The 13,888-nt window shown below is 42.8% G+C and overlaps 1 protein-coding gene across 3 annotated transcripts in view; it reads left to right on the forward strand.

The window, feature by feature from the left end:
• Cabcoco1 (ciliary associated calcium binding coiled-coil 1) overlaps positions 1 to 13,888 on the forward strand; it is a 117,804-nt gene that overhangs the window by 32,084 nt on the left and 71,832 nt on the right. For all 3 annotated transcript variants that reach the window (XR_003850185.1, XM_029565526.1, XM_008837295.3), the window contains exons 4-5: positions 1,114 to 1,258; positions 7,946 to 8,018. Coding sequence is in view for 2 of the 3 variants with exons in the window: in XM_029565526.1 (XP_029421386.1) it covers positions 1,114 to 1,258; positions 7,946 to 8,018 (218 nt within the window). In the remaining variant the exon portion in view is untranslated. The remainder of the gene's footprint in view (positions 1 to 1,113; positions 1,259 to 7,945; positions 8,019 to 13,888) is intronic.

The following is a 13,888-nucleotide window of genomic DNA, read 5'->3' on the forward strand; positions in this document are numbered from 1 at the left end:
ATTGTTCTTTTGAGTTCCATGTCCTGCATTATCTCTAGGGGGTTCTCATTGTACTCCTCTAGAGGACTATTGATATTTGCTGGGGATATGTTATTTTGGTTTTTCATGTTATTTTGTCTGTGATTTTGACATGTGAATTTCTTTTGTAGTTTCTGATTCTTGTGTGAGACTCAAGCCTTCAGGTTTAGGTCTGCTTCTTTTTGTGAACTTTATGTGTTTTTGTGGTTTACTTTTTGGGCATGAAAAGCTGGTTCCTCTAAGCTTCTGGTTCTCTCTTTTGATTTTATACTGGAGTGGCCAGATTGCTTTTGTCTTCAGGAGTTCCCACAGAGGCCCAAGTCAGATGAGGATCAGATGCTCTCAGGCTTTCTCCTAAGGTCTGGATCCCTCCAGGAAAGATGTTGTCCTCAGGAATTTGGGAGTTGGACTGGCCTGGGAGCAGGGCCCAGGATAGAAACTGGTCTCAGAGAGCTGGTGGCCGTGTCACCCAGAGATGCAAAGGGAGATGGGAGCAGGAACAGGCCCCAAGGGCTCCTGGGGACTGCAGGGAGGAACTGGGTTGGTTTGGATGCAAAGGATCAGGAAGCCAAGAAGTCAGCCCTGGCATCAGGAAAGAGGTTGGTGGGTTGTGCAGCCCAGGGAAGCAGAGGAGGGTGAGGGTGGGACCAGGCCCAGAGGGCTCCTGGGGACCGGGTTGGTCTGGATGCAAATGATCAGGAAGCAGTGGTGGTTCCCCCGGTGTCTGGGGTGCCAAGACAAGGAATGGGACAGTACCCAGGCTTGAGGGGGGGCGGTGAATGAGGCTGGGGGAGTCAAGGCGTGGAGGGCATGCTGGACTTACCCAGGAGAGAGACCAGTGAGTTGTGCAGGCCCAGGGAAGAAGAGGGAACTCTTCATATAATCTTGTAGTATAATGAACAGTGATTGAGTAGACCAGTGGCTATTAATTTATCCAGAAATTAATTCTTAATTTGCTTTGAAGAAACATGAGTTTTACCCTTTCTCCCCACACATACAGGACGAATCAATTTGAGCATGTATATGATGTCTTAGATTATTTTACTCCCACTTCTATCAAAATAACACAGAAGTTTTCCTGGGCTCTGATTCTAGCATTGCATATGTCCTTGGGGGACTGCATAGAGTGGCTTGGGAAAGCAATGGCTGAAATCGGACCAAACCACTCACAGAAGAATGAAGATTGCCATATCTTTGATATCAGGCAAGCCAACGCCATCATTGATTACTTAAAAATCAGGTATGGATGTGTTTTACACATTTATCTTTGAAGTCTTTTAGAAAACTCCTGTTAAAAGTAATTCAGTTTTAGCCGAGCATGGTGGCGCATGCCTTTTATCCCAGCACTTGGGAGGCAGAGTCAGGCAGATCTCTGTGAGTTCAAGGCCAGCCTGGTCTACATAGTGAGTTCTAGGACAGCTGGGGCTACAGGGAGACCCTGTCACAAAAAGACCAAAAAAAAAATAATAATAATTCAGTGTTTAGTTAATTCAGATGGTTACAGAATTTGTGCAATAATTAACCAAGATGTGAATAGTGCACAGCCATCAAGAAGGCTCCGCAAGTAAACGTGCCTGTGGACAGTTGTGAGGACCTGAGTTCTGTCCCTGGGCCCCACGGGGTGGAAGAAGAGAAACAACTGCAGATTGTCATCTGACCTTCTCTCTCTCTCTCTCTCTCTCTCTCTCTCTCTCACTCTCTCTCACACACACACACACACACACACACACAATAAAGTTTTAAATTTGATAATACTCAACTTTTCCATCTAACAAAAATAAAAGTCACAACTTGACCATTTCGGCCACATGCATTCCTAAAGAGGATTCCTAAGTGACAGATGTGATTCCATCCCACACTGTAATGCATCCCCTGGGAGTTTCTTTCTTTCCTGAGCCTGTGACATTTAATACCATTTTATTAATTGGATATAGTTATAATAGGTTCTATATTTTAGGTAGATAGGCTTTCCAAAGACCCACATTTACATTTTAAAGACCAACATTCATTTCCACTTAAATGTTGATTTTACATGATATTTATTTGAAACCGAAGTAATTTAAGCCCTGCTGGTACAGGCTTGGAATCCCAGCTACAGGAGGCTGAGGTATCACAGAGAGAATTCAGGGTCAGCCTATGCGACTCAGTGAGCCCCTGTCTCAAAAGTATTTGAAAAGAAGGTTAGGGAGGGTAGCTCACTGGTAGGGTGTTTGCCCCATGTGCATGAGGCTATCAGTTCAATCAATACAGGGGGGAAAACGAAGAGACATCTGTACTTCATAAAGATTAGGACATGCCCTAAGGTATTTGAACTAATGGCCCGTTTTAAGTCATCATTAAGTCTCTCTACCTAGAAAATGATGGTGGATGAAAGGGGAAATATTTTTTAAAATATTTTATTTATTACTTTTTATTTTATGTGTATGAATGTACTGCAGGCATGTATGTAAGTGCACCTATGTCATGCAGTGCCCACGGAAGTCAGAAGGACGTTTTGGAGGGGAAATATTTTTATATCGCAGTGATTCCTTGTTGATGAACCAACAGACCTGTCTCTTGTTTGGGGAGAGGGTGTGTGCACGTGTAGTGTTGTGAATGTGTGCATGCATGTTTGCTCGTGGGGCTGTGCGGGTGCTCATGTCCATGTGTGGTACTTGCGTGTGGAAGCACAGAGTTACCCTCAAGTATTCCTTGGTTGATCTGCACTGTATGTGTTGATGCAGATTCTCTCACGTGAACCCAGAGCCCACTGACTGAACTTCTAGCTCGCCAGCTTAGCCCCGGAGTCCTTATCACTGCCTCCTGGCACTGGGCTAAGAGGCCACCGTGCCCACCCAGCGTTTGCACAGGGTTGGGGACCTGCACTGAAGCCGTCATGCTTGTGCAGCAAGCGCTTTATCTGCAAAGCTGTCCTCCAGCGTGGAATCTTTATAGAGTCTATAGCAAAGTGTGAGTGAGAATCACACAGCTCTCCAAGGCATATCTTTGGATTTTACAAATATTCAAACAAGTGGATAAAAATCTTCCTCCTAACTGAAGTCACCTACTAAAGGTTTCTGCACAGAATCTTTCTCCTCTTCTGCCGTATATGCCAGTGTTTCCCAACACTAGAAATTAGCATTCCACAATACAGAGTGCCAACTGATGGCCTAGACAAGCTCTTGATTTGCTTGGCAAGGATCCTGGTTATCTTTTGGTAGCTTTGTAAATATTAGTCTGTTTAATATGATCAAGATTATATAATGGTTTCTGGCATGGCTTAATAATGGCATGTGACACAGTATTTTTATATAGTAGCATTTAACATGATGTGATTTTAATAAAAAGCATATCTCTTAATGAGTGCATTTCACTGAAAGCCACGATAGTTTTCACATCACGTGGAGTAAGACAAGTTTCTCACGTGGGAAGAAGGTGGGGCCAGAAGTGGGAAAATGATGAAAACCTGTACCTCAAGATGACAAGATGGCTCAGTGGTTAAAGCACTTACCGAGTAAGCCTGAAGACCTGAGCTCAGATCCCCAGAACCTCCCTAAATCGAGCTATGTCTGTGACTCAGGACCTTTAGGGAGAGACAGGAGGTGGTGACAGGAATCCCTGAAGCTCCTGGACCAGCTGCGCTGGCCTGTGCAGCACTGACCAACAAGCGAGACCTGCCCCAAAGTGAGTGACGGCAAGGACTTAGAACTAAGATTGTCTTCTGAGCGCCACCACATACTGTGGCCTGCATGCACCTGTACTAACACACATGAAGATGCACACACATACACACACACACACACACGAACCTGTGCCTCAAGGTGTTTCTGCCCATCGGGGTTTGAGGGTCCCTGGGCAGGGAATGTCTATCCTGCAGGTTTACACTAGCTCCTGCCTCTTCTCCCTGGCTGTACGTGCTGGTCTGCTCTGGAAGGACACATTTTTACAGCAGAACTCAAAGCCCAGATTTATAATGCATATGGGGACCAATAGTTTAAGCAGCGTAGTGAAGCCTGCGCCCAGGCCAAAGACCCCTTCCTGACAGTGAAGGATGGACTTCCTTCCCCGACTCAACTCACTGCTCCAGGTAGAAACCCATCAACTTATCTCTCAACATTTTATTTAAGAAGATGGTTAAGTTGGGAAAGTCAGTCTTTGTCACCTGTAGATAATACATAGAATTATCTCACATGCCAGAAATCTCTATGTACATCTCCTAATTAAAAGTACATTTAAGAGACTGGTCAAAAACAGCAAAATCAAATTATTTTAATGCTGTTAAATCTCCAGCATTAAAACTTTATTTTTTAAAACTTTATTTTATGTGTATGAGTGTTCTGCCTGTGTGTATGTAAGTGCACCCATGTTGCACAAAGCCCACGCAGGCTAAAGAGTGTGTCAGGTCCCCTGGAACTGGAGTTATAGATGGTTGTTAGCCGCCATGTGGGTGCTGGGCATCAAACCCAGGTTCTCTGCAAGAGCAGCCCGTGCTCTTAACCACTGAAGCATCTCTTCAGCACCCCCCTTTTTTAAAAAAAATATTTTTTGATTTGCACATTGTGATTTTAGAGACACCCCCCCTTTTTTAAAAAAAATATTTTTTGATTTGCACATTGTGATTTTAGAGGAACTATGCATTTTAAATATCCCTATATAGACAGGTAAAATATCAATTTTGTTGTTAGGCTATCTAGAATTGGTACTCAAGTTGGATGAAGAGGTGTGAGCTTTATACATACCCATTCAGAATCCCTCATGGGCTCACAAATAAAATTTCAGTAACAACCGAATGATATAATACGTTAATTTCAATGACTGTGAAAAATATAAAGATAACTAAGTTATCAAAAGTATGTGACTTCAATTTAGCCTGATGCTCATTTGATCCAACCACTCGATCTAAGGGAAGCTGTAGCTGGGGCCCGATTTTCCCAGAGAGACATGAGCAGGTGTCTCTTCATCCCAGAAAGGGCACTGATGACAGCAGAGGAAATGACCCACCCAAGTCATTCTTCCTAGATGAAAGAACGAGTCCCCTGGTATTACGTGGAGGAGCATGGGTGCCTGAAGGCAGCTGTGTTCCCAGAAGCCCACCTAGCATGAGTGTTGACTCACAAGCTCCACACCCCTGCAGCTCGATCAGAGCCCTCCTCTCCGCAGCTCTTGACTGTTGCTCTTATAACATTGGGAAGGGGTCTCAGGTCTTAGGAGTCCTTTTTCTGAGCCTCCTGATCTGTGGTAAGTGTCATGAACTTCCTCAGCCTTCTGAGTTTCATTTCCCTCTGACTCCTTCTAGGAATGAAGGTTTCAATTAGGAGGAAATAATTAAGAATGTAAAACCTCGGCAATAAAATTACGCTTCATTGGAACTCTTGCTGTAGTCTGAATGATCTATCTTTACCCCGGTCTGAAGAGTTTGCCACCAATGTTTGTTTTCTAAGTGTGGCTACTACTTTAATCCACTTAAATAGTGTAAACAAGTACATGTATTCTAGAATGCACACAGGTATAAATGTAGATACTATTGCACACTACTTTCATTAAGTAGTCTACCTTTTCTCAAAACCACCTGTAAAATAATCAGCCCAATCCCTCTGTACACAGCAATGCATGGCTCTTCCTGATTTGGAGCCAGACAGCTTGCCTGTTTTCATTCCCTGTCCCCTCCGGGACCAACACTAGCTGTTGGGCAAGCGCATCTAGAAGCATGAGTTGGGCAGAAGTCCAAGGACGAGCACAAATGCCTTCGTACAGCTGAAGGCTGTCCTTGGGCGAGGCCCCCTCTTAGCTCCTGGGCAAAGCTGGAGGGTGAAGGGTGAAGAGAAGTTAGGAGGGACTTGGCTGCCCCCAGTGTCCCCTTGGATGCTTCCCCTTGGATACACAGCCTGGTCCTGGCCCTGCCTCCTTTCCTGTACTTCGCCTATCATATCCAAGTTAGGATTGCTGTTTCTTTTTCTTTTTTTTTTTAATTTTTATTATTTTTATTTTATGTGTATGAGTGGATGGCCTGTATGTATGTAAGTGCACCCCTGTCATGCAATGCCCCAAGGAGGTCAGAAGAGGGCTTCAGATTCCCCTGGAACCGGAGTTACGGACAGTGGTTAGCCACAATGTGGGTGCTGGGAATTGAACCTGGGTCCTCTGCAAGAGCAGTCAGTGCTCTTAACCACTGAGCCATCTCTCCAGTCCAGGACTGCTATTTTCTTTGTTTACTTTTCCTCTTGATGGACATGAAGAAACCTAATTCCTCTACACAACAAGGATGTGGAGGCTGAAAGATTATAAAATTGCAGGGAGGAAAGTTCACACATTAAGCTCTGTGTCTAGCAGAAGATGGGGAAAGGTGTAATCCATTCCAGCTCACTCAAAGGGTGACAAGCTACTTCCCAAGTCGTCTATAATTCCCACACCCCAAATCAGTTATTGCCAGGGTAATACTTTTTACCTTACAGCTTTCTCTAGGTCATCAATACAAACGAGGGAGAATTTGAATCGATTTTGCTTCAATGAACTATCAAACATTTCTAATCTCAATGTATTTTTCTAGCCAACAAATCAAAGCCATGTCAAAAGCTAAGTTAGTTTTGTGAATGTTAATAAGTAATTCAAGTATACAAGATGTGGGAGAAAGAAAGGAAACAGGACTGAGCCCACACACCCGTCGCTTTTTAATGAATTATGCTGGTAGGGAGATCAACTGCTAATGTAACTCAGAGGGGCCCAGCTGCCTGAGGATTTTTTCATTGATTTCAAATGAATTGAAACTTTGATCCATTACAGCATTCAGGAGAATCCATTATTATACATGGTCTGTAGCTACATTTTGCAAATGTTAATTTCTCAGTTACATTAAAATCAATTTTCTTAAATAGCAAAAGGCACCAGAGTGAAAGAAAAACCACTAAGACAATTTTTTGTTCTTGGGCATTTTGCTGTATTATGAGTCTATTAATTTTCCCAACCAGCAGGAAGAGAATTAGAAAAATTCAAATATTATCACAGGATATTAGAAGTCAGCCCCTTCAGTAAAAATTTTAACTCTCCATGACATATCACCGAGCTCCTTAACGCACTGGAAATATTTATTTGCAGTAGCTCTCACCCTTAAACTCTTTGTAATTCGTCGTCGCTGACCACCTCATTTTCAGGTGAGAAGAAAGGAGATGGTTCACCTAAAATTTATTCCAGACTTTGATGTGTGACCTAATATTCCGAGGAAAATCTGATATGGATTATAAATGGGTTTCAGATCCTGCCATGTCATATCTTAGAAGTTCTTGGAAACGAACTCAATCTTGAAACAGTTTGACAATGTAAGATGAATAGGCACAGAGATGGATTGCAGAAGAGAGTGGGTCTAGCCCAGAGGAAAGCACAGCAGACACTAAGTACGATGCCATGCAAGAACAACGCTTTCTCTGGTTCTAAGCGAGGTGTTAATTAAGGTGCAGTCTGAATGCCTTCCTAATCCAGACTGCTCCTTTCCTTACAGATTGATCTGCTGACATTTTTCTAAGTACTGTGTTGTCCTGTGAATGTCTCAAAAAGCAAAACTTCCCAGACTGGAGAGATGGCTGGGAGGTCAAGAGCTCTTACTGCACTTGCAAAGGAACCAGGGTTCTGTTCCCAGCACCCACATTAGGTGGTTTACAACCGCCTATAATGCCAGTTCCTGGCGATCAGACACCCTCTTCTGGGCTCTGTGGGCACATGCAGGTTCACAGACACACACATGTACACAGAATGAAACCTAAAATATATCTTTATAAAAAGCAAAACTTGAATCTCAGCATTTCCACACAGTTTATTTTAGGATGAAGGCGATGGTTAATTTTATACTACTGCTGGCTATCTCTAGCTTGGCCAGCTTTAACTTATACCTTCAGATATTTTCTCTTTTCTCCTGAAATAAATGTATGAGAACTGCATATTTATTTTTCTTTTTCAGTTTATTCCAACACTACAGACTCTATGAGTTTCTATTCTATGCCACCAGGGAAGAAATCGTGCTGGGAACCCAGGTAAGTAATTCATCTGGGTTGAACCAGTTACACTGAATCACTTACCAGGTGCTGATCAGCATCTGCCTGAACCACTCAAAGCAGCTTCCTGTCACAATTATTTAGGTGTTAATATAACCAACTCACAGTTTGCCAAAAGAATAATTATGTCAAGTGAGCTTTGGATTAAGAAAATAAGCTGTCTCTGAGTGTGAGAAGTGCTGTTAAGCACGAAGCTTTAAGAGTTGATGAATTGTGTGACAGAGTTTCACTGAGTAGGGAGTGTGGGTCTTCATGCAAATGAGATCAGGGGAAAATGAGGTGGGTCGATCCAGGCCTATCTCTTCTAATTTTGCATTTTTCTGACTGCTAATTTTTTTAAAGCTTAACTCAAACCTCACTTTGTTGAGGTTTGCATTGAATTTCTAAGGATTTGGACAGACTCTCTAATCGCCACCTATGATTCTTTTTTTAATTTCAGTTGTTCTCTTCTTGCTAAATTTTGGCTGTTTTCCTCAAAAGCACAGCAGCATTTGGTGTCCTGTCGTTTTTCATGGTTTCCTATGGGTTGATAGAGTTCACACAACTCAACAGGAACTTTCCCTGAGGCAAGGGTCATCTGCTGCTTTTCTCTGACCTGTGACAGCCTGTAGCTTTGTAGAGAACACACAATCTTCCTGAAGTTCTGAAGTGTTTGGGTGACAGCCCACAGGAAAGAGGTTCTGCTGTCAATGATCTTTCTAGACACTCAGAAGCACGCTTGCCTAAGTCATACAGATGTAATTCCTGGGAATCAGTCCTGAGTGGGGACTGTCAGAGGAGATGACGGATGCTATGGAAAGTGCTCCCAAACATTCTCCATCTCCTTAAGAGGCTTTGCTGTCTCCAGAAGGATGCAGGGAAGGTGGGATGGCGTCAGAGATGAAGTGGAAAAGATGGGCCCCACCACCCATCTGCCTTTCCTCCTATTAAGCACCAGATGAAGCGTGACAGTGATTTTGTCCTGGGTGTTCTGAACTCAGAAACTCATAAATGGCTTATTTTGAAACTCATAAATGACCCACTACCAGCCTGCACTTAAGTGCTTACTCAAAGGCAGCCCCTTCACAAGGGGCTGAAGGCAAACCTGGTCATCCTGCTCGTGACTTCATTTAGCATTGCGTATGTCACTTCATACCGTAGTTTAAATTTGGTGTCACTTGAGAGAGGCTTTCTGGAAACATTTCCAATTCATAATTACATCTCATGTAATTCTCTGTGGCCCCGATGAAAGAGTGATCCACGTGGAACGGAACCTATTTCATCTCTGTAGGGCGGTGTCCAGAATGATAGCGCTGCAGCAGGAGCAGAGGGTGTTTAGAGTCAGTGAGAAAACGTTTCAGAACTCCTCTTCCCTTTGTTCTTCTAGATTTGGGAGCAGAGGGTGTTTAGAGTCAGTGAGAAAACGTTTCAGAACTCCTCTTCCCTTTGTTCTTCTAGATTTGGGAGATGTGTGTGCATGGAAAGGTCCGACGGAGGGGCAGATAGCGACTGGCCTCTTGATGAGCCATTGTCTTTGTGTTGCCTCCAAGCTGAACAGTGATAAAAAAACCCTTAAAGGAAGGATAGTGAACCTTCAAGAGCTACACTGCTCCTAGCACCGGACAGGATTAACAAGAGCAGGACCACCTTGCCGTATTATATGGCGTCTTGTCTTAGAAGTGTCTGATGACTTTTGGTGCAAATATCTGGTTTTTAATTATCAGTTTCTCACAGAGGAGGCAGGGACTGGCCCCGCTGCTGTGTGATTATCACATTGGCCTCAGAGCTCTAGACTCTGGGAGCCCAGTGACAACCACAGCCGAGCTTCAGATTGAACTCTGCAACAAGCTAGACCACACCCATGATGGCAAGTTTCCAAATTACAGGCAGAGGCCTGGACCAAAGCATAAATGCCTTCCATTCACTTCTCAGTTCATAAACGAAAGTAGATATCGGCCATGGTGGTCAGTGACTGGCCAAACACAGAGACCAAACATCACTGCCTTTCTAATAAAGTTACAGAAAACTGTCTATGAATTGTTCCTGCCAGACCTTTGACCTGCTCAGGCTTCCGGTGGCTCCTCTGCTGCTGTCATTTCCTGGGAATATGGGAAAATAGAAATGAGCATCCAGGGTGCCCTAGGGACGTGACGCACAAACCAGGGCCCGTGAGAGGGAATCGGCTACGAGATGTGGAATCATAGCAGATTAAACTGTAAGGAAGTAAAAACATGTGAAGCATGAATCTGTAGAATACAAGGCACTTGATTCCAGCTGCCCAGCAGGCACCTGGACATATACTGCCATGTGGCTGTGGATTCAGTGTGTCCAAGATCCCTGGGCTGGAGGCTTGACCCTCAGAGCAACATTGTGGAGCTCTGTTATCTTAGTGGAGTACCATGGGGCTATGTTTCAGAAGAGCTTGTCCCTGGCACACTCTTCTCTTGAGACTCTGTCTGCCATCCCCATGAGGACCTCACCGAGCCAAAGGCAGCAACTTATTAAATCTCTAAAACTATGAGACAAACTACCTTCTTCATAAGGTTAGCCTGTCTTAAGTGTTTTGTTATAGGGATGAAAAACAGACCAATACACTCTACTACAAACAACCAAAACACAAACACAGCATAGTTAAAATATGACTGAATATGTGAACATTGGCTACATATTTGGCAACACAGCATACTAATTCTTTGAATTTGTAAAAAATGTTATCTTAATAACTAAAGGTACTTTGCAGATTGATTAAGTGGAGGAATTTGAGAGGGGATAATTATAATGGATTGTCCAGAAGAGCTCATTGTAATCATTAGCTTCTTGTAAAGAGAATGGGGAGATCCAGAGAGTAAGAGGAGATTCAGATAGCCAGCAAGTGGTCTTGAAGATGAAGAGGCCAGAGCTGTGTCAAGTGTTTTGGCATCTGTTATAGCAAGGCCCATGGCTGTCCTGCTTTTCAACATTAGGTTGACTGTTACTGTTCATTCTTCTTGATTATGAAATTCAGAATTAAACCAGTGTCTGTGGAGATTTTTGGTACATGGCATATATGGGTTGTTAGCAAAGAAGAATTTAATACCAATTTGGATAATTGGCAATATATTTGGTTAAAACAAAAACACTAGAATTCTTCTCTACAACCAATTGAAAAATTAGTTCAATTTAATAAAAGGCCCATCGCCCCAATGCAGACATATCCCATAAAGCGGACTGTAATTTGCCTTGTCAAAAACTTTCACTGAGAACAACTAAAAAAGTAGGACAAACTTTTTAAAAATCTTAAATATTTGAGCGTTCAGCTAACACAGCTCAAAAATCATGAATCTTGGGCTACAGAGATGCCTAAGGAGTTAAGACTGCATACTGCATAAGTCCCTAATTTTATTTCCAGCACCCATAACTACCTATAACTCCAACTCCAGGGGATCCAGTGCCCTCTTCTGGCCTCTACCAGCACTTGCGCTCACATGCACTTACCCACACACAGACACATAGACACACATAATAAAAAATAATAAAATATATCTTTAAAAAACATGAATCTAAGGCGTAAACTTTTTAAAATATCTTACTTTTATTTCATGTGTATGAGTGTTATCCCTGCATGTATGTAAGGGCACCTATGTCACACAATGCCCACAGAGGTCAGAAGAGGGCATCGGATCCCCTGGAACTGAAGTTACAGATGGTTGTTAACCACCATGTGGGTGCTGGGTGTGAAACCTGGGTCCTCTGCAGGAGCAACCAATCCTCTTAACCTCTGAGCCACCTCTCCAGCCCAGTAAGGAGCAAACTTAGCATTTGGCCATGCTTTCCACCTAAAGGTATCTTTCGGTTTTTAAAAGGTGGCCAAAGGGTTTAGAAGGTAAGTGGTAGAGCTTTGGTGAGCATGTGCAGCTGGGGAGGGGAGGGGATTGCAGTTATTCCCACAAGCTGTGTCAACGCCAAAGGGGCACATTTTAGGAAATCAGCTGTTGTACGGACTAAATTCCCAGTTTCAGATTCTCTCAGCTTCTGGGGTATTTAAATCAACCATATGTAATGCTAACCTCCTCTAAACCAAAACAAAATTGTACTACACTCTAGAATATCTCAGCAGTCTTTCTATATATCTGACAAACATTAAAAATCATAACACACAGAAATACAAACAAACCATGAGAATTCTTTGTGATGGTGTAATCCCATTCAAATTAACTATCCTCAAGAAAGAAGTAATGTTCTTGAAAATAAGTAAGATATTGAAATCACTAAAAGTTATTAAAGATTATTAAGTACAACTTCTGGAACTGAAGAAATAATTAAATTGACAACCAAATGGTGTGTTTAACAACAAATTAGTCATAGCCAAAGAGAAATTGGTGAACTTGGAAATAATGGGCTGGAGAGATGGGTCAGAGGTTAAGAGCACTGGCTGCTCTTGCAGAGGACCCGGGTTCAATTCCCAGCACCCACATGGCAGCTGACAACCATCTGTAACTCCAGTTCCAGGGACTCTGATGCCCTCTTCTCACCTCCTCTGGCATTAGATAAAAGTATAAAAATGCTAAGAGAATCTGGGTATATTAAAAACTGTGACAAAGAGACAGTGGAAATCCATTCCCGAAAGACAAGGTAGGAGCAATTTTTGAAGGAGAGATTTTTCCAGAAATATACCGCATTAGTTCAGAGATTAAAAACTGATGGTGAGGGACTGGAGTGCTGGCTCTGCAGTTAAAAATACATACTGCTCTTGCAGAGGACTTGCTCAGTACCCAGCACCCACATTGGGTAGCTCACAACCACCTGTAACTCCAGTTCCAGGGGCATCTGACAGCTCTGGCTTCTGTGGGCATGTACATACATATACACAGAAGTACGCACATACATGTAATATCAAAAATAATAAAAATTAATCGTTTAAAAATTGACTGTGGATCTTCAAGTAAATCTGTACCTAAGTATGTCATAAAAATTTACATTTTAAAGGGGGGAGGGTCTTTAAACAAGCCATAGAAGAAAAGACATTGCATTCAGCAATCCACAAAAAAACTATGTGAACCAGAAGACAAAATAACTTTAAATTATGCTTAAAACTAACAACTGCCAAGCTAGAATTCCATAGGGTACAGAAATATTCTTCAGAAAGGAAAATCTTAGCACTGGGGAGGTAGCTCAGTGGATTAAAGGACATGCTGCCCAAGCATGAGGACCTGCGCTCAACTCCCAGAACCCATATTGCAAGTTGGGCCTGGTGCTGCATGCTTGTAATCCCAGGGAAGAAGAGACAGATACACGCAGATCGCAGGACTTGCTTGGCTGAGTCAGCAAGGTGCGGACCAGTGAGAGACCCTGCCTCAAACATGCTTGTAATCCCAGGGAAGAAGAGACAGATACACGCAGATCGCAGAACTTGCTTGGCTGAGTCAGCAAGGTGCGGACCAGTGAGAGACCCTGCCTCAAAACTACAGTGGATGACCCCTGATGAACAGTACCTGGGATTGACCTCACACACACATGCACACGCACTCGCATGCATGCACATGGAGGCAGACACATGCACACGTAACCACACACACACACATACACGCACGGAAGCAGACACATGCACATGTAACGGGCACACACATACACACACGAAATGATAAATGTTTGAAGAGATATGCTTAGCTTTATTTATTTCAAACACTTCACAATCTATATATTGTTTCACAATAATTATGCATGAATCAAACCATCATATCCATTAACATGCATGTTTTTATATATTTGTATTTAAATGCTTAGAGTATTTATATGATTTATTTTAAATCTCAGCAAAGTTAAATTTAAGCTTAAAAAAGATTCATTTACATTTTATCTGTATGAGTGTTTTGTCTGCCTAGATGTAAGTA

This window comes from Nannospalax galili, unplaced genomic scaffold, assembly GCF_000622305.1.
Source record: "Nannospalax galili isolate Female #2095 unplaced genomic scaffold, S.galili_v1.0 scaffold178, whole genome shotgun sequence".
NCBI lineage: Eukaryota > Metazoa > Chordata > Mammalia > Rodentia > Spalacidae > Nannospalax > Nannospalax galili.